The sequence below is a fragment of the Solanum dulcamara genome, chromosome 8, assembly GCF_947179165.1.
Source record: "Solanum dulcamara chromosome 8, daSolDulc1.2, whole genome shotgun sequence".
In the NCBI taxonomy this organism is placed as follows: domain Eukaryota; kingdom Viridiplantae; phylum Streptophyta; class Magnoliopsida; order Solanales; family Solanaceae; genus Solanum; species Solanum dulcamara.
Window position 1 is genome coordinate 5,812,660 of NC_077244.1, and position 18,793 is coordinate 5,831,452.

At 34.7% G+C, this 18,793-nt stretch overlaps 1 protein-coding gene, 1 long non-coding RNA gene and 1 pseudogene across 3 annotated transcripts; all 3 read right to left on the reverse strand.

Annotated features, from left to right (window-relative positions):
- Nucleotides 1-776: 776 nt before the first annotated feature.
- LOC129899756 (uncharacterized) lies at nt 777-2,393 on the reverse strand (annotated as a pseudogene).
- A 6,628-nt stretch (nt 2,394-9,021) lies between these two features.
- LOC129899257 (protein PLASTID TRANSCRIPTIONALLY ACTIVE 16, chloroplastic) lies at nt 9,022-13,202 on the reverse strand. Of its 2 annotated transcripts, none has more exons than XM_055974145.1 (6): nt 12,897-13,202; nt 12,078-12,310; nt 11,092-11,544; nt 10,593-10,661; nt 10,300-10,358; nt 9,022-9,728 (listed from the first exon to the last, which is right to left on the reverse strand). In XM_055974145.1, the coding sequence occupies exons 1-6, from the start codon at nt 13,051-13,053 to the stop codon at nt 9,212-9,214; spliced, it is 1,488 nt and encodes a 495-aa protein (XP_055830120.1). In that variant the 5' UTR covers nt 13,054-13,202; the 3' UTR covers nt 9,022-9,211. The 2 variants fall into 2 exon arrangements, with proteins under 2 accessions (XP_055830120.1, XP_055830121.1); XM_055974146.1 differs by having other exon boundaries at nt 12,078-12,305; nt 12,892-13,202.
- Nucleotides 13,203-15,831: 2,629 nt separating this feature from the next.
- LOC129901531 (uncharacterized) lies at nt 15,832-16,316 on the reverse strand. Its single transcript, XR_008769851.1, has 2 exons — nt 16,276-16,316; nt 15,832-16,096 (listed from the first exon to the last, which is right to left on the reverse strand). It is a non-coding gene; the product is annotated as an uncharacterized LOC129901531 (long non-coding RNA).
- Nucleotides 16,317-18,793: the final 2,477 nt, after the last annotated feature.

Genomic DNA, 18,793 nt, shown 5'->3' on the forward strand with positions numbered 1-18,793 from the left:
CTTTGGCGTATACAATTATATGAATCTTTTTCAATTATGTCAAAAACAACATACAAAGTTGTGTGATGTATAACTATTTAATTGATAAATTTTATAAATGAGTCATGTAAAAGTTCCTTTATATTTATTATATCAATTTATCTGTTATTACCTTAGGCGATAGTGTAAATATTTTATATGACGTATCTAAAACACAATTAAAAAAATTTACTAGTACTCACCCAATCAAGCTTCTTCATGGGAGATAGGACATGAATTTCTGATATGTAATTTGCAGAGTGATTGCCATTTGATAAACAAGGTGGCAATTTTTTGGATATCTTCTTGTATAATTTGTAACCAAATTATAATTTGGAAAAATTACTTGAGTGAGCACCTTTTAATAAATAATTACTGATTTTAGCGATATTTATTTATTTATTATCATTTATAGCAATACATAACAATATTATGATAAATCTGTTATGTATTAAAAGTAAATTATGCATGCAGTATAAATGTATTATAAGTGTTTTAAAATATTTTATGCTTGTTTGTTAAGAAATTGACACAATATATTATAAGTGTATTAAAGTTTGTGATAAATATATTATCCATGAATAAAACTTGTATTATATGTGTTTTATAAATTATTCTCGCTAATATGTATTAAAACTGTATTATAAATAAATTATAAGCGTCCACTGAAAAAAAATGTTATTGCCAGAAATGGTAAATATTTACTTAATTTAATATATTTATGTAAGTTTCCTTATAATTTCCACTACTCATTTTATTCATGGACTCAAAAAAAACAAACAAACATGCGGTGCATCACAAGGATTATTATTAGGCAACCTAGTGTTAAAAACAAATAAAGGCTTAAACATTTTGCTCCATGGATTAAAAGTTTGTAAAGGTATTTGTATAAAACTTGGTGGGAAAATGGACTCATAAATTTGAATAGAGTAACCCCATGATATTGAAAATGTCCAATTTTTGGGCTTGTGATAACAAATATTTTGTTGTAAGAGTCTTGATTGAAATTGTCCATTTTTTGCAACTTTCATTAAATGGTTTAGTGATTGTGAATGGTTAATGAAGGGAAATATTGGGTCTACAAAATCAAGATGGTGAAGGGAAATTAAAGGAGATTGGGGATGTGCTGAGAGAAATCCAGCTATGTCACCATGTAGGTCTATCTGCAATAACAAAGATATAATATGCAATATATGTGAGTTTACCAAATAAAAAAAGAATGTATTTGTATCACTTATAAACACTACAATAGATATATAAGTCAAGAAACACCAAAAGGATGTGGTGGGATGGTAATTAGTACCCCTTCATTTTTAATTAAAGGTCTCGAATTTAAATCCTGAAATTAGAGTCGTCTTTGGTAAAGAGCGTTTTACCTCCAAACGGAATTTTCCAGCAAGAATTTAAATAAATCGGGCTCAAAGTGAGAGTCAGATATCAGATGAGAAACCAAAAAAAGGTCAAAAACAAAGCAGATTATATTTCATAAAAATATTTTAAAAAATAAAATAAAATATTTTGACAAAATTTCTCTCAATTTAGGCTACATATCAACCCAACGTTTGATGGACTGAGCTAATAAATGAACGGGTCAATAATCAACCCAAACTTAGACAAATGATGTATATAACTTAAGCTCGTTAAAAATACCTGATGGAATCCCTTTTCTTGAGTGAGAGAGACACCTAAATCAGCCACACATGACTGCAAAATATGGTCACCACCATATAAAGTTTGATACCTTTTGATACAAATATCCAAATTATCAACCATTGCTTCTACAAGTGCATAACTAAGAGCATAACCACCTCCACCAAAAGCCATATTAAATGAGTGTGCAACATTTGATGAATGTGTTTATGAATTCATCCCAACATAGTAATATTTCCTATGATCATACTTAGACAAAACTTCAACCAAATTATCTATGAAAAAAATTCTGTCATCATCAGCCATAATGTACCATCTAGTACTCTTGTTCTCCATCTTGAATGTCTCGACTACAACGCGAGCCATTCGTATGGTTTGTTGGATCGGATGCTTATCGTACAAGAAGAGTTATAAATCCATGGAAGCAATTGATGATCTTTAGGGAATTTTTCGAGGAACACAAATCCATGTGTTATGTTTGGTCTCCATCAGGATTCAACGTACGATATTCTATTCTTCCAGGTTCTTGACGAACTTGTTATTCCAAATAGTAGATGGCTAACATTGGTAGGAGAATCATCTTGAATAATGTCACCTTTGAAACTCATCAAGTTATTGAACATAGTGATTGAGTTAAAGATCAAAATGTAGATAGCATAGAGGATTAGTCCTGAAATTAACAATGATTTGCATAATTTTCCGCTTAATACAATAGATAATTGCATAATCTTACGTCCAATTAGAGAAATCAAGTTTGTGAAAATCATGAAAGACGAGAAACACATAAATTTAAGAGAAAAGATATATTGAAGGGATACCAATTTCTTGAAAAAATAATGTTATTTTTGTCTAATGGGATTCTTTAATTATAGCAAGTATTTGATGTAATTATATATGTAATGGATGAAAGATTGAAAAATTAAAGTAGAGTTTTATGGGTTTGGTCATAAGGATAACACAAGGTGCATGTTAATAATAAGACATGTTAATTTTTCTCGTGTAAACTATATAGTAAAGTAAGGTGTGGAATTAAATGTGAAAAGGTAAGAAAAGAGATGTGCAGTAAAAAATTTCTCGTGCCCCTTAAGCCAATGCACGAGTTTTACACACTTTTTTTTTCCAAGTCCGACTAATTGAGATTTGCACCCCACTTTGGGAGGTTCGAACCCGTGAACTGCTATAACTAGGCAAAATATTGAACCCCTATACCATTGAGCTAAGTCCTTTGGCTTATGCTTAGGGGGTTCAATGTTGAATATATAAACGCAAATCAAAAAATTTATCTTATATATACCGTGTAATTTTTTAACGAAGAGGGTTCGGATGAACCTGCTGACCCAATGTAGATCCGCCCCTAATCAAGCGCTTAACATTATGCCAAAAGGTATAGATAATAGCAAAGGCGCAACTTTATTTTCTTAACTAAGTTCACTACGCAAGTGTCATGTTCGATCATAACTTCGGCCCGAGCTACCTTAGCCCCCTCGTGGGTCTTGCCATAGGCAAGAGATTGACATTATCCAATAGTATGTATCACACTCATTCACAAGTGCAAAGTTCGACATGAATGTTAGTTGAAGTTCCTATATTGGGTTTTCTTTCTTTATTGAATGTTATCACTCCTAGTTCTTTGGTATGGGACCTCTTTGATGGTTCGACAGTTATCCCCGTCTACTCAACTATTCGACTCTACGACTATTGTAATTGTGAGTCGAGGGGAATGGAATAGGAGGCCTTCTTATCCAATCCAGAAATACCATAAATGAAATGAACATTGGAGTTTGTCGCTGGATATTTGACCAAATAGAATCGTCCAGTTCCTATAGAACCTATCACTAAAAGCAGATCTTGTTGGGTGGAGGAAGCACCACAGCTAGAGTTTGATATGATAATAAATAATGAAAATATATTGGATACGAGAATTTTACGTGGAAATCCCTCAAACAGATAGAGGGGAAAAACCACGAGGAAGAAGGATCTTACTATGATAATATGAGAGTACACTGCTTTCAAATACAAAGAGAAAACAATAATTTACACTTCTCTCTTGTAAAAAAAATAACTACTAAAGAGGACACTCAAGACTACAATATTTATCTTGGTGTATAACTCTCTTTGTATTTTTACTCTCACTTTTTCTGAATGAAATAAATGAGGGCACGAGGCCCTCTATTTATAGGAGGATAAAAACGCGTAAAAGGATGGAGTATACGCATTTTCATTTTAAAAACGCGTAAACACACCTACCCTTCCTACCAAAACGTGTAAATACAAACACACCTACCCTTCCTACCTTTTTCTTTTTTCCTTTTTACTTTTCTCCTTGAGGACTTTTCTTGCAACCCTTTTTGACTTTCTTTTAGATCCAACTCTAGAATATAAAATTGAGAATTAATTAAGTTTTTACATCATCCTTTCTACCTAGTTACTGCAATATTACATTTCTGCTAGGCCAATAGAAGATCGACACCATATGAACTTGTTACTGTTGATCTGCTTTGTAAGCATATCTGCTAGGTTGTCATTAGTGTGAATTTTCTGAATATCCACATTGCCTTCTTTCACCTTCTCATAAACAAAGTGATACGGAACTCGTATGTGCTTTGTCCTTGAATGAAATGCCAAATTCTTTGCAAGATGCAAAGCGCTCTAACTGTCATAAAACAGAGCAACCTTCTCTTGTTTGTGCCCGAGCTCCTCTAGTAACATCTGCATCCATATTTCCTCTTTGCTAGCTTGTGTAGCTGCTACATATTATGCTTCCATCGTAGATGTAGCCACGATAGATTGCAGTTTTGAAACCCAACTTACAGCTCCTCCATCAAGAGTAAACACATAACCTGTGGTGGACTTACTTTTATCAATATCACCTGTATAATTTGAATCAACATAACCTTTAATAGTAAAGTCTGATCCTCCATAACACAATGCAACATCTGAGGTACCCTTGATGTATCTCAGGATCCTCTTAACAGTATTCCAATGCTCTTTACCAGAATTAGCCATGTATCGACTAACCACTCCCACTGCTTGTGCAATGTCAGGTCTTGTACATATCATGGCGAACATTAAACTTTCTACTGCTGATGCATATGGTACTCGAGACATCTCCATCCTCTCTGCTTCATTGCTAGGACTCATTATTGAGGATAACTTGAAATTAATACGAAGTGGGGTAGAAATTGACTTACAGTCTTGCATCTTAAAGCGTCGCAAGATTTTCTTCAAGTAGTTCTTTTGAGAAAGCCAAATCTTCCTATTATTTTTGTCTTGGAGAATTTGCATCCCTATAATCTTGTTTGCTTTCCCAAGTCCTTCATTTCAAACTCCTTAGCCAATTGTGCCTTTAAATTTGTGAGACAATCTTTGTTGGGGCCTGCTACTAATATGTCATCAACATACAACCGCAAAATAATAAAATCGTCATCACTAAATCTCTTGTAATAAACACAAGGATCTGAACTATGTCAGTTGTATCTACGGCTTATAATGAAGGAATCAAATGCCTGTTTGAGATCATATAGAGATTTGTTCAACCTGCAAACCAAGTTCTCTTTACCCTGTTCTTCAAAACCTTCTGGTTGGAGTATGTAAATTTCTTCTTCAAGTTCTCCATGAAGAAATGCAGTTTTGACATCTAACTGCTCCAAGTACAAGTCAAATATAACACACATCGCTAGGACCACTCGAATTATTGTGAGTCGAACCACCGGAGAAAATATCTCATTAAAGTCTATACCTTCTTTCTGAGTGAATCCTTTCACCACCAATCTTGCACGATACTTCTCCACTTGATCATTACCATTGTGTTTGATCTTGTAGACCAATTTGTTTCCAATGGCCTTCCTTCCTTATGGTAATTGAACAAGATCCCATGTTTTATTTTTATGAAGAGCTTCAATTTCTTCTTGCATTGCTTCCATCCATAGAGATGATTCTTGGTCTTTCATAGCCTCGTGAAAAGTTGAAGGCTCTCCATCTTCTATTAATAGACAGTATGCAATATTACTCTCTATAGAATAATCTGAGTGACAAGTTGGTTCTCTTCTCTCCCTAGTTGACTGTCGAACTTGTAGAGTTTCGATCTCAACTTGCTCTTGTTCTTTGTGCTCTGGTGTTGCTTCAGAAGAAATTGGAACTTCTTTTATTTCTTCAACTTCAACTGTAGTAGTCTCTGATTTTTCTTTTGAAGTGCTATCTTCTTTTGCTTGTATCTTGTTTTCAACAAATACAACATCCCTGCTGATTACCACCTTGCGGGCAGTGAGATCCCACAAGCGATACCCCTTGACTCCATTAGCATACCCTAAGAAAATGCATTCCCTGGATTTTGGATCTAACTTCAATTTTTCTTAGGTGTTGTATATAATATAAGCAGGACTTCCGAATATATGTAAACGAGAATAATCAGTTGATTTTCCTGTCCACATCTCTATTGGCGTTTTTATATCAACGTGGTTGATGGTGACCGATTGATTACATAACAGGCAGTTTTGACTGCTTCTGCCCAAAATGGTTTTTCCAACCCTGCAGTTGCCAACATAGCTCTTGTCCGTTCCAACAAGGTTCTATTCATCCGCTCTGCTACTTTATTTTATTGTGGAGTATATGCCACCGTGAACTGCCTTTTAATACCTTCTTGCTTACAGAAATTATCAAATTCATCACCAGTGTATTCTCCTCCATTATCTGTCCTTAAATACTTGATCTTTTTATCAGATTCAAATTCCACCCGCGCTTTAAACTCTTTGAAGACTGGAAAAACATCTGTCTTTCTCTTGATTGGATAGACCCAACTTCTCTTGGAGTATTGTCAATAAATGACATGAAATATTTTGCTCCTCCTAGGGACTCCACCGGTGCTTGCCAGATATCAGAGTGGATCAGATATAATATTTCCTTGCTTTTAGAAGAGGAACTGCTAAACTTTAGTCTATTCTGCTTACTGATAACACAATGCTCAAAAAGGGTAGTGAAACCTTTTTGAGCCCTGGAAGAAGCTTTTGCTCAGCAAGAATCTTCAAACCTCATTTCGACATATGGCCAAGTTTACGATGCCATATCATCGTTGATTCTTCAAATGAACTTACTGATGCAGTTGACGTTTCTCCTTCTTGGTGTGTTTCACATTTAAGCACATATAGATTTACAACAAGTTTTTCTGCTTTCATCACTACAAGTGCTCCTTTGGATATTTTCATGACTCCACCATGAGTCTTACATGAAAATCCATTATGATCTAATTGTCCCAAAGATAATAGATTCTTCCTCAAGTCTTTTACATGTCGTACCTCCTGGATGGTGCGTATCGTGCCATCTTTATTTTGATGGACCCAATACCAAGAACATTCAAAGCATGATCGTCTCCTATGAACACAGACCCTTCTGAGATAGGATTATATTGATGGAACCATTCTATTCGGGAAGTCATGTGCTATGTTGCTCCTGTGTCTATGATCCAGATATCAGTGAAATATTTTCTGTTTTCATTATTTGATATTACTTCACTACATAAAATATCTCCATCATCCGAGGTACATGCAACATTCCCTTAAGCATTTGATGACTCAGGGTGTTCACTCTTCTTCTTGAACCGACAATCTTTCTTGAAGTGCCATTTCTTGCTACAGTTGTAATACTTGATATTCTTCTTACTTCTTAATTGAGATCTACCATGATTGTGAATCCCACTGGGGCTACATTCCGTTGATCTTCCTCTCATCATAATCAAAGCTTCAGCTTGCTACGAACTTGCTTGTCTGTCTTCCTTATTTTTGCGCCGATTTTCTTCTTCTAAGACGGCGACTGCAATTTCATCGAAAACTAGACTATCTGTATTATTCATCAGGTTGATGATGAGTTGATCATACGAGTCAGGTAGACTTTGAAGTAGAAGCTCCGCACGTTCAGTCCCTTCTATTTTGCAACCCATTATTGTAAGTTGCAAAAATAAAGTATTCAAAATATTGATGTGTTCAGTAACTGACATGGACTCTGCCATTCGAAGAGTATACAATTTTATTTTTAAGAAGATTTTATTATGCAAAGACTTGGCCTTATACAGTCCTGTAAGAGTATCCCATATTTCCTTCGCCGTTCGTTTTTCAGCCATACTAGACAACACTTGATCAGCTAGTGCCAGGTGTAGATCAGCAACTGCATTGCTGTCTATGTCATTCCACTTGCCGTCATCAGTAAAATCTGTGGGCCTGCCTTCAATTGCAGCTAAGCAATTGTCCTTTCTCAATATCACTCTTATTTTCATTTTCCACAATGAGAAATTAGTCCCATTGAATTTCTCAACATCAAACTTTGTTGTACTAGACATTGTTATTTGCTTCACACCCTTCTAGATCATTTCTGAATATTTTTGCGAATAATCGTGACAAACTATACTGTCATCGAAATTTACTATTCACATGAATTTTACTATTCACCGAAATTTACTATTCACAGATAGTACCTTCACATGAAACAGACAGAATAACCGAGGGCTCTGATATCACTGTTAGGGGGAGAAAGCACCACAACTAAAGTTTGATATGATAATAAATAATGAAAATAAATTGGACACGAGAATTTTATGTGGAAACCCCTCAAACAAAATAGAGGGAAAAAACCACGGGATAAAAAAATCTTACTATGATAATATGGGAGTACACTGCTTTCAAATACAAAGAGAAAACAATAATTTACACTTTTCTCTTATAAAAGAAACAACTACTAAAGAGGACACTCAAGACTATAATATTTATCTTGGTGTATAACTCTCTTTGTATTTTTACTCTCACTTTTTCTGAATGAAATAAATGAGGGCACGAGGCCCTCTATTTATAGGAGGATGAAAACGCGTAAAAGGATGGAGTATACACGTTTTCATTTTAAAAACGCGTAAACACACCTACCCTTCCTACCAAAACGTGTAAATACAAACACACCTACCCTTCCTACCTTTTACTTTTTTCTTTTTTACTTTTCTCTTTGAAGACTTTTCTTGCAGGTCTTTTTGACTTTCTTTCAGATCCAACTCTAGAGGATGTTGAAAGAGCAGGTGCTTCTATTTGAAACAAAAGCATTAGCCGAGACATACCTCCCTCTAAAGAACACTGTTGACAATGGGGTTCAGGAGGCCCTCAAAAAAAGTAATAGAGCAAGAAAGACGCAACAGCAAGTAAACAACAAGCGTCTTCCCAAAACAATATTATTTTCCAATATAAAGATACATTCTTTGGTAAAGACAATGGGTGCTTGAGCATGACTATTGATTAGTGTAATTTATCGTGTTATAGCAAGTTACTTACTATGTACTTACCTAGAATGTGTTTAAGTTCTATGCATCGACGACAGAGTACATATTATTTAAAATCAATAAACAAAAATGAACAAGTGCCTTAAATGTTGCATTTCAGGCAAATATACAATCTAAGATCCACAGAAAAAGTGCAGGGATTTACATGCTTTCTCACTCAGCCTCAGTTAAATCATTGTTTTAACCTCACAATTAGGCTACAATGATATATAGAAAATTAATATTTTGGCCTTCTCAGTCATCAACATAGATGGTTTCTTGCTGAAACAGCCCACCAAAAATCTTCCTCTTCTCTGTTGCAGCAATCTCTGTTTGTTTAGCTGGTTTCGGAGCCTCCTTTTTTTTCGAAGCAAATGGATTCCTTGGAGGAGTTTTGACAACTGCTTTCTGAGCAGGCAATTTTTTGGCCTTGGCCTGTCCCCTAACGGTAGCAACTTGAGCATCTGATTCCTCGTTGGCCTTTTCAACAGCTGATTTGAGTTGTGAGCTGAATTTTTCGAATGAAAATCCTGTACTTAAGCCTTTTGCTTTGTCTAGTAGATTTTCAACAGAAGGAACGGAAGCTGATGACGCCTTCTCTTCAACTTCTTTTGCAATGTTAGCAGCAGCCTTTGCTTCTTTCTTTTCGAGCTTCTTTGCTTCTTGTTCCTGCCTCTTGGCTGCTTCAGCAACTCCTCGAGCTTCTTCCTCAGCTTTCAATTTTTCTAGGGCTTCTGCGTAGGCCTTTCTCCGACCATCCTCAGGAATGGCGCTGAGTATATAATGGTTCACTCGTTTAGATTATATGACATTCAGAACTTGTACGAAAGAGAATTATATAACAATGTTATGTAACTGTACATACTTATCGTATTGTTTTGTTGTAGTTTCTATCTTGTTACTATCTTTTGTTTTTGTTATTATCTGAGGTTTTTTGTACTTTTAATACTTTTTTTCTGGACTGCTTTGGACTGTTTTTCCCTTGAGCCGGGGTCTATCAAAAAAAACTTTTCTACCTTTGAGGTAGGATGTAAGTTCTACGTACTTTCTACCTTCCCTAAGCCTCACTTTGTGGACTACACTGGGTATGTTGTTGTTATTGTGCTAACAAAATGAAGAAAAATAGTTTAACCTGTTTTATAGCAAGTAATCTGTCTTATATTTCACGTTACTAATCCCACTTTTTATGGATGTTTACCTGTAGTTATCTTTTAGATTATCTGATAATTCTTTCACACTTTCGGATTCAGTGCATAGAAGTTAAACTCGTAGAAGAACAATCCTTACGACCACCAGTATTACACAAATTTGGAAATGCAGCAATTGAGGAAAGAGGTATTTACCTAAAAAGTTCATCCACAGTCTTCGACGTTGCTAATGGATCAGTAAAGACTTCCACAACCTGTACAATGAAATAATTCCAGTGGCTCAAAGAACTAGCCATTTCATGCACAATGGAAGACTATAATATTGGACCAACACGGCCTTAAATGGAGTAACATGGATGTTGAGGATTCATATAGCCGACTACCCAACATGCTTGAGATTGAGGTGTAGTAAATTTTGTTGTTGTAATGTTCTACTACAGGACCTAATGCATTTGGAGAAACTTTACTTAAGGAAAGTAATAACAGACCTTATTTTCTGCCACCGCCGTGTTGGAGAAAACATCCACCACTAGCTTAGCTATCTGAGACTTCGGCACCTGATTCATAAAACAAGAGATTGTAAGTGACGACGTCAATTTGTTTGTCTGGATTTGACTTGACATGGAGTTTAAGAAAACAAAGAAGACTTAAAGAATTTTGTGCTCTTAAACTAAAGATATGTTGAATGTACCAAAATGTCCTTTAATTTTGTGCTCGTAAACATGGAAAAGTTGAAATTAAAGAGTTGCCAAAAAAAGAAAGAAACGTTCTTTTCGAAACGGACCAAAAAAGAAAGTAAGACAAATAAATTGTAACGGGGGCAGTAACATGCTAAATTCATAAAGAGGGATTGAGATCGAAAAACAGGAAACAATAACAGAAGTGTATGTCATGTAGTAAAATCCGGAACAAAATTTTTGAGTGTAAAACATTAAAGAGTTAGCTAGAATTTCCACGACGAAAAAGAAATTGCATACATTACATTACTTTATAGGCGTCAGCACCAGCACTTCCTTCAGCTGACACGACGATTTTGTATGAGCTCTCAGGGGAGAAATCCTCAGTTAAGCTGGTTTTTATGAGTGTATAGCTTAGATCTGTCTCAACTATCTTCTGCAGAAACTCTGCTATCGTCAACGTTTGAGATTTTGAGAACAGATTGTTGAAGAAAGACGTAATTCCATCGAGCACATTGTATGTAGAGCCTCCTGAGGAAGATTCATCATAGACTATGGCCACATGCCCAACACCAGCTAATTGTGCAGCTTGTATAACTTGTACAGCATCTGTTGTAGTGACTTCAGTCGTAGGACCGTCCTCTGCCTTACCAATAGTAACCACAACTTTGCTAGCATTTCCAATTGCTTTTGCAATTGATTCTGCATCTTGAAATGTGGATGCCACTGCATTCAGGCGTTTCGACTCATCGTTAGAGATTACCTGCAATGATGCAACATGTATAATCAGAAAAAGAACAGATTATTTCAATCTGTTTTCTACCACCACTTCTCTTATGGTGCAATAAGAGCATTTGTAGTGATATTTTGCTCTCAAAGAAATGGCAAACAAAATCATATTCCAATTCATCGAGTTTTCTATTAAGAAAAATGGACGTTGGGCCTAACTTAATTACAAATGTTAAACTCATGAGGTGAGGATTGTCTGAAACCATATAAGCAGACAACAACTCATTCCCTAAAACCAATGTGAGACACTTGAACGCTCCCTCTTCCCTCCCACACAAAGCTGGACATCTAGATCGTGGACAATATAACATCGAGGCTCAATATTATGAAACGCAACAAACAAAGATGGCTCTGATCAAGAAATAATGGACCTTGAACCTAATTCAACCAAAACGCTAGTTCATGACTTAATATTACCCAAAACCAAGTAAGACAATAGTTTCATATCAACAATCAATGTCGGATACTCAAACAAGTTCTGTATTTTCCAAGGACAAGGAAACTAACCTTGTAGCTAACGGCTAGACGAGCTAGCTCTTGTGCTGCACCAAGGTCAGAAACTCCAGCTCTGACACTATAACCTTCACGCAACAGCATTTGTGCAATTCGGATACCAGCTTGCCCAGTGGCACCAGCAACAAACACTGTTCCAGGATCCTTTGCCCTTTGCCTTCCAAAAGACAAACCAGAAGATGTGTTCGTGCTAACAGGTATCAAAGATGTCACATCGGGTAACTTACCTGTTGAAGACACAATATAATTAAGTAATTGAAAGCGTATTCTCTCTAACAACTTAATTTTTTAATCTTTTAGATAAGATAACAATACAATTCAATATGACATCCAGCAAGCTTTTATAGACAGAATTAAAGTAAATGTAGATGAAATGATTGTACAATTCAATATGGGTATTAGAGCAAGCACAATTCAATATGGTATTAGAGCAAGTAGACGCCTTGTATTCAAGTCTCAATATGGCATTCGAGCAAACATAAGCAGTGTGTTCAAGTCTCACTATCACTCGATATTAAAAAAAGAGCGACTTTTACGGACATAATTAAGTAAATTTAGATGAAATAGTCGCATAATTCAATATGATATTAGAGAAAACAGACGTATAGTGTTCAAGTCTCAAATATGGCATTAGAGCAAACATAAATCTTGCGTTCAAGTCTCACTGTCAACCATTATAAGAAAAACACTTCCACAAACATAATTAAGTATATTCAAATGAAATGGTCACATAGTTCAACATTACATAGTTCAACATTACCAAAAATAAGAAATCACGTATTAGATGAGATGATCACACAATTCGAACATTACCGAAATCAAAGTTGAAGGGGTTGCTAGAATTGCTTGTAGTTTCTTGATTTTGTCCAGATTTTTTAGCAGAAACATTGAATCTTGGATTCTTGAATGATAATCTTGGATGGGGTGTGGTTGAAAGGAGGAATGAATTTGAAGTAAGAGTTGGAGCCATGAGATATGAATTAATTATTTTTTTTTTGTTTTGGGAAAGAGATAGCAGATGAATTGCTAACTCTTTCTATTCAATTACTATATTTTTGCATGAATTTTTTTTGTTTTTTTTAAAAGTGAAATTCCATATCTGTGGCATTTGATTCTGGTCTCAGAACAGAGAGTTTTAGGATTGAACAATTTTGTCCATTTGGATGGGGGAATAAAGTGGCTGTCCAATGAAATAATGCCACGTCAAATTTTATCTACAATAGAAAATTTTAAGCCAGTCGTTTATAATTGGTTCGAAAATAGCGGAAATGTTTTTGGAATGCTTAGATTTGGTTATGGTAAAATTCACGTCAATTTCCTTTTTTTTGGGGAACAAGGAACCTACAGTAAAATCTCGCTTTAATATAATAGTTCACAAGATGTATATCACACTAAGAGTTTCGTGAGAATAACTCAATTAAAAAAAAGAAAAATTACTTGATTGAGTGTTTTTTAAAACTTAATTACTGATTTTAACGATATTTTTTATTTATTATTATTAATAGCAATACTATGATAAATCTACACTTGTATTAAAAGTGAATTATGTATACGATATAAATGTATTATAAGTGTTTTAAAATATATATTATGTTTGTGTAGTATGAAACTAACATAATGTATTATAAATCTATTAAAGTATGTGATAAATGTATTATCCATTAATAAAACTTGTATTATATATGTTTTATAAATAGTTCTCTGCAATATATATTAAAACTGTATTATAAATGTATTATAAGTGTTCAGTGATTTTTTTTTTATTGTTATAGATAGTAAATATTTTCTTAATATTGTATATTTATATAAGTTTCCCTTAAAAAAACGCATGCAACTGGTAAGAGCTGTCAAAATGGGCCGACCCAAAACATGTTGACTCATTTAACTAAATGACCTATAAAATAGCAGTCCAATCCAGTCCTAAGCGGGCTACGGATTGGGACGAATTAACTCTTCAATCAAATGATGGACAATATTGACCTTTTAGAAAGATTATCAAATATTAAATAATACAACATCAATACGTCAAAAATTCACATGTCCATGAGTTGCACACACTTTAGTAGAATACTTACAAAACAACAGAATAGGCAAGATACAACAGTCAACATTCATAGGATTCATCAGAACAACATACATTACGTGATCATTTTTTTCATAACCTAGACAAGAAAGGAGAAAGAAAAAATTAGGCATAAACATAAAAGTAAAAAATGTCAAAGATTCATATTTATAATAACTTCAATTGCCTAGTTGCTGAAAATTTGACAAAATAAAATACTACTTAAAATATATATAATAAATATTTTTAAAATTCACGATATACGGACTGACTTCTGAGGCTCGCTGGTTGAACCTATAAGTCTGACGGGCCAAATGAAGCTGAGCTAAAAGTCTCGTTCCTAAACGGGCTGAAAAAATATAGCCCAACCCCACTTAATTTAAGAATTGAATTGGACAGGTCTCACGAGTATCCCTCAATTTAGAAGATCTCCTGCTCAATCAACTCGATCACTGTGGTAGTTAGTGGAAAGTGTTTGTTTTCGGATTTGTTGTGAACAAAATATTTGTTTTTAAACAAAATTTCGAAAATAAAATAAAGCTAAACAACAAAAGAAATGTTTATTTTAAAGAGCAAAACAATTGTTTCTTGAAAACTAAACGTTTTGTTATTTTATATCAAATTTGGTCGACGAAATCCCAATTATTAATTTGACGTGAATACTTTATTAGGATTTTTATTTTTGTAAGAAGAATAAATTCAACTTATCTTTAAATATTTTAAACAGAATTAATATTGTTTGAATTTCGAAAAAGGAAAAATATGAAAATTATCTTGAGGCAGAGGGAGTACTCTAGATTTTAAACTACTTGCAAATTATTAATTAGTACATAAGGTTTTCTTGTGCCATTTATTCTGGTGGTTGACCCTTATCCATCAAACATGTGATCCAGCTGTTTCTGGGACAGATAATATCTGTTGAAAATAATTATGTAGAAAGTGATTGAAATTTGAGGCGCGATAACGATACTGTCCTAAAAATTATCGCACCTATAGTAAAATAACCAAATAGTGGCGTATTTATCAGAATTTAACTAAGATATTCTAGTTATAAACTCTGGAGCAGAAACAACAGATAATGTTAAAACCCAAAGGAACAGAGAAATAGAAGTACAAGAGAGAGTGTGTCATGTTGTGCTTTTGAAAAATAAATATTTTTCTTATTTATTTTTTGGTATTTGATAACTAGGAAATTAAGTATTATTTCAAAAGCATTTTATAATCTAGATAAATAGAGATGGGAGCATAGTAGGGTGGGGGTAAGGGAGAGTCAAGAGAGTTGGAAGATGGGAGGAGTGAAATGTCATTTATGAAACTGATTTGTATTACTGAGAAGTCATTTTTCTTATGTTTAGGTATTTATTTTTTCAAAAAAAATTTGACCAACCAAACATGAAAAATTAGCAAACATATCAATTGATGAAAAGGTGGATATAAGAGAAACAAAAACCCATCCTTACCACTAGGGGTGTACATAGACCGGGTTGGTTCGGATTTGTTACAAACCAAACCAAACTATTTGTATCGGGTTATTAAATCTATAAACCAAACCAAACCAATACAAGTCGGGTTTTTCAATATTAATTTTTCTCGGATTTTTCAGATTTTTCGGGTTTTTCGGGTTTTTTTATAGACGGAGGCAAAACAAAGTTCTAACTTTATAATATAACTAAAATGTCAAATAGCCATAATGAACCCAAATGTTCACCACTTCTGCCAATTAACTTAATCACACATAAATAAAAACTAATATAGTTTCTTCCATAAAATTAAGCAACTACAGCTTTAGACAAAATGATATGTTAGATGTCACAAAAACAAAAATTCACCTTAGAGTTTGAGTATACTCTAAATCATCTAGACTATTACAACTGAAGTTGCTTCATCTCTCAATTAAACTCAATAAACATAATATTGGAAGCAATCTGCATATCTGGTTCTATTTTCTTATCTGCAAAATAAAAAGTTAAGTCAAATATAGCTCTAGAGGAGATATAAAGGTTTCCAAAGGTGCATCATGAATAAATGCCAGCCAATTCATAACTATAAAAAAAATGAGCTTTACAAAACAACTTTTTGTAGAAGTAGTCTTTAACTTTTGTAAAAGAATAGTGTAATCAATTAACATACCAATTCTCACACAGATGGTGTATCGTGAATGAAATTAGCTAATTAATTTTCAAAGGTGAGTCTCGATACTCTGCAAGAAAAATGAATAAATTAATAACAAAAATAAGAAAAAAAAAAATCTGTAACACTTTAATAACACATTAAGGTCTAAAGTACAGGCAAACCGATAAACCGAAAATTCTTATTAGTTAATTGATTGACTAGGTACAGGAATATATTGTAGACAGTGCAATATTTTGTCAAAGTTTCTCAAGTTTAAAAGGACCAATACTTACCAAAAACTGTATGATGCCTGCAGCATGTAGGAGCCTATTTAATAATCTGCTGATTATTTGATGAATTTAGCTTCAGAATAATAACAAGGTTTGGTCATTGTGCAGAAAAACAAGAGTCTAATATCATGAAGTAGTGCTTATAAGTTAGAACACAGTGTCTTCAGTAGCACTTTAATACAAGTCCCCTGTAAGTAGCACTTTAGTAATAAAAACAAGAAGAAAAAAAACAAATCTGCAGTACATTTCTAAGATATTACAACAGATAATAAGGCAGCACAGCAAATAGAGTAACAGCACAATAACAACTTAGTATATAAGGAATGCTGCAGGTTTCATCATGCCAGATTTCAAACAAGGCATCACCAAGGCATCCAAACTTACAGCAGACTATGACCAAACTACAGCAGGGTCAGAGATGCAGGGTGTTTTGCAACCTGAGGACCTACACCAAGGCATCCAAACTTTGCAGGATTGCAGTATATATTATTTTGACAAGGCCCAAGAAGTTTCAGCTCAAACGGATAATTGGAGACGTTAGGCGAGCGACCTTGAAACAATCAGCTGTCTTAAGCCTAAAGAGAGAGAAATTTGCTATTTGGAACCTCAAACTTGGGAAAAAAGCCTTCAATTCTTGCAAGGCTAAAGAAAAGGATATATATGCAAACCTCATGAAGTTTCAACTCAAACGGGTAATTGGAGACGTTAGTCGAGCGACTTGGAAAAAACTAACTGGCTCCAAAGCACTGTCTGAGGTCCTTTCTTTTTTACTAGATTGTGCAAGTCCTTTCTTGCTTGGGTTTGTTTGTTGTATTGTTGCAGGTTGCTGGAGTGATACATCAACATGCCTTAACAACAACTGCATAGAAGACATCACAGATACAACCACCAAATCAAACACCTCAACTAAGAGGACCTCACATGGCCATTTCTGGTTATCCTGTTTGGTTGGATGCTTGTATTTTGTTAATGGTCTATGTGTAGGCACAATAGCATCTAGGACACCTTGGAAAATAGAAGGCAATAATATGGAGACATCACCCTGCCATGCTAGGACTCCACCAATACATCAGCCCTCCACCCAGGACAACTTCCCTTTTGAAATACCTGCAGCAACAAACATGCACCACAAGCCCCCTGCAGCTCCTTGCTTTTTTATTTGTTATGTGCAGGCACATATTTACTCTAAGAAGCTGACCAATTTTTCTTTGGAAGCAACAAGGAGCTGCATACATCAACATCTAGCACACAAGGAACAGCTACAAGTTACTAGTACTAGTTACAGCAACTTGCAAATTTGTTTGGTTGTGTGGTTTGTTGGTTTTGTTTGTCTGCGCAGGTATTCCAAGGATTTGACCACCATCCAAATGAGGAATCCTCTACTGTTGTACCTAACAAGCAACAACAAGCAAAGTACCTCTTCATCTGATGGGGCACCTTGGCAAGGCTGCTTACGGATGTGCAGCTCAACATTAGCAGCAGTTCCTGCAGCAGCAATGCTGCACCACAGCAACAACTCCAACTTCAAGAATCCATTGATCCCCATCCAACCACCAACCAAGATCAGTTTTTATTTTTAAATTTTTTTTTTTTTTTAAAAAGAAAGTACATAGCAGCAAATAACAGTTTATAGCAGAAGAAACCTAACTTCAACATTGAATTTTAATTAGCAACTAACTATATTGATGTCAAACTTTAGCAGCAATAATTGACTAACAAAACCCAAATCGAGAAAGCTGGGGACAACTATTAATAGAAACCAAAAGAACAGTCTCTGAAGCTCGACTTATCCGATCATTTCAGAAGTTGATCAAATATGTATCAACCCATATTATGTATACCATAGCATATGGAAATCCATGGATATCCACCATAACTCGCCTCCCCACCCTAACACAAGCGCCTCCAAACATTTGATGGCTTTAGGCCCCAATAAATAAGCGCCTCCAAAGAACCAAAAATCCTCCAAATTCAGTTCGCTCAAATATGAAAACATACAGAAGATGCACAAAAAAGGAAATGAATTCGACCGATTAAATGAAGAACCAAAAGAACTGAGCAGACAAAAGATGAAGGAGATATATACCTACATAAACATTCATAAAAGAGACAACAAGAGGAACTGATTGTTGCTAATTTGAGAGGAAAGCAACAGAGGGTCGGCGAATATTGTTAAGAGAGGGAAGAAAAATGGAATGGAAGCTAGGGTTGTGAAAGAGGAGCATATGCTCTCCTCTCTTATCTGA

Coding starts and splice junctions, on each gene's coding strand:
- LOC129899257 (XM_055974145.1), bottom strand. CDS start 13,053: ATGGCTCCAACTCTTACTTCAAATTCATTCCTCCTTTCAACCACACCC. Junction 10,662..11,091: donor CTGGTGCTGACGCCTATAAA/GTAATGTAATGT, acceptor TTTATGAATCAG/GTGCCGAAGTCTCAGATAGC. Junction 10,359..10,592: donor CGGCGGTGGCAGAAAATAAG/GTCTGTTATTAC, acceptor TTCATTGTACAG/GTTGTGGAAGTCTTTACTGA.